This window comes from Penaeus monodon, chromosome 21 (genome assembly GCF_015228065.2).
Source record: "Penaeus monodon isolate SGIC_2016 chromosome 21, NSTDA_Pmon_1, whole genome shotgun sequence".
In the NCBI taxonomy this organism is placed as follows: domain Eukaryota; kingdom Metazoa; phylum Arthropoda; class Malacostraca; order Decapoda; family Penaeidae; genus Penaeus; species Penaeus monodon.
The window spans coordinates 4,294,806-4,296,313 of record NC_051406.1 but is presented as its reverse complement, the minus strand read 5'-3'; the positions used below and the strand labels follow the sequence as shown (position 1 = coordinate 4,296,313).

General features: G+C 36.6%; 1 protein-coding gene across 1 annotated transcript in view; it reads left to right on the top strand.

Moving 5' to 3' along the window:
• The window catches only part of LOC119586764, a 30,636-nt gene that overhangs the window by 3,792 nt on the left and 25,336 nt on the right, over window positions 1-1,508 (top strand). The window contains 6 exon segments of the mRNA XM_037935491.1: window positions 195-221; window positions 223-249; window positions 686-922; window positions 924-944; window positions 1,062-1,329; window positions 1,332-1,439. Of these exon segments, the coding sequence (XP_037791419.1) occupies window positions 195-221; window positions 223-249; window positions 686-922; window positions 924-944; window positions 1,062-1,329; window positions 1,332-1,439 (688 nt within the window).

Below are 1,508 nucleotides of genomic sequence, written 5' to 3'. Positions count from 1 at the left end.
GTGATTTGTAATACTAATCACCCTTTTCAGTAATCAAATTGGAATTACTCAGATCCCTTGTTAATGATATTGATATCTATTGATGTATTTAGATATATAAAAAGTATCATGTGTTTAACAACATTGATGTATTTAGTAGAGAAAAAACTGTGATATAATGCATTAAACCTGACTGCTTATGCTCTGTCTTCCAGTTCTTTGTAGCTCAGTGTCCAAACCACCATAAAACTGCCAACTATACCGGAAAATGTAAGTTTGATGTTTGTTAGAAGTAGGCTATGTTTTTTCTGTTTTTTTTCCCGTCTTCTTTTCTCTTTTAAGTTTTATGGGCACAGAAAGTAATCAGATGGTTCACTGTGGTTGATTTTGAATACTAGATTATTCATGACGGAAGTGGTTATGATATTACTCTTTCTTTTTTATAGATTGTTTTATTTATGAATTAAGGTTGGATTGCAATTGATGTTTAAATTGCAGATATATTAATGTTATCTCTTTGGTTAAGAAATAAAGATTGCACTCTCATAATGTGCTAAAACTGTATGTTTTAGAGTTAATAGCACACAGTATTTTGATTACTGTGGTTTCAGTCTAGTGTCATACATTACATTAACTTTGATAGACAAAGGACAATCTACATTGTAAATGATATTCTTTGGTATGTCATTTCCTTCATTAATTTCAGCGAAACCTATCTGAGTACTACAATGCGGTGGATGCAAACAACATGATGATCATCTTTGCATCAATGCTTTACGAGAGAAGAATCATTATGGTGTCAAAGCGTCTGTCACGGCTGTCAGCATGTGTTCAGGCAGCCAATTCAGTCATATACCCCATGCAGTGGCAGCATATATTCATTCCGGTGTTACCACAGCATCTCATCGACTACCTGTTAGCACCCATGCCCTTCCTCATTGGTTTTTAACACCTCACTTATGTCGGTAAGAAGAGCATCTGCCTCAGGATTGGATTGTTAAGATGTTGTTGATGGTTGGGTAGACTTGTGTATTCTTATTTTTCATACTTTTCTTTTGAGACCACTGTATACTTCATCACAGAAAGTACAAATGGACGATATTGGTGAAGCTGTTATATTAGATGCCGACAACAACACTGTCAAGACCCCCTTCAACGACGTGGAAACCCTCCCAGATGAGGTGGTTTCAAAACTCAAAAGAAACCTCAAGTCGCCAAGCAACATGCTTGGAGACTGCGTGGCAAGAGCATTCCTACGTGCACTTGTTCAGCTCATTGGCAACTACAAGGAGGCGCTCCAGTTCAGAGAAAAAGATTCAAAAATAACATTCAATAGTGAAAATTTGTTGCCATCCGTCCACCGCATTTTCAGCCATTTGTAGAGAAGATGTTGGAGTTGCAAATCTTTCAGCAGGTTTGTGGTGTAGTCTTCAGCATGAGGTGTATCCTGTATCTGAAAAGTTTTGTCAGATTGGGATATATAAATACTGGTAGTATATTTAGTAACATCCCTGATTTGACTGATTCTG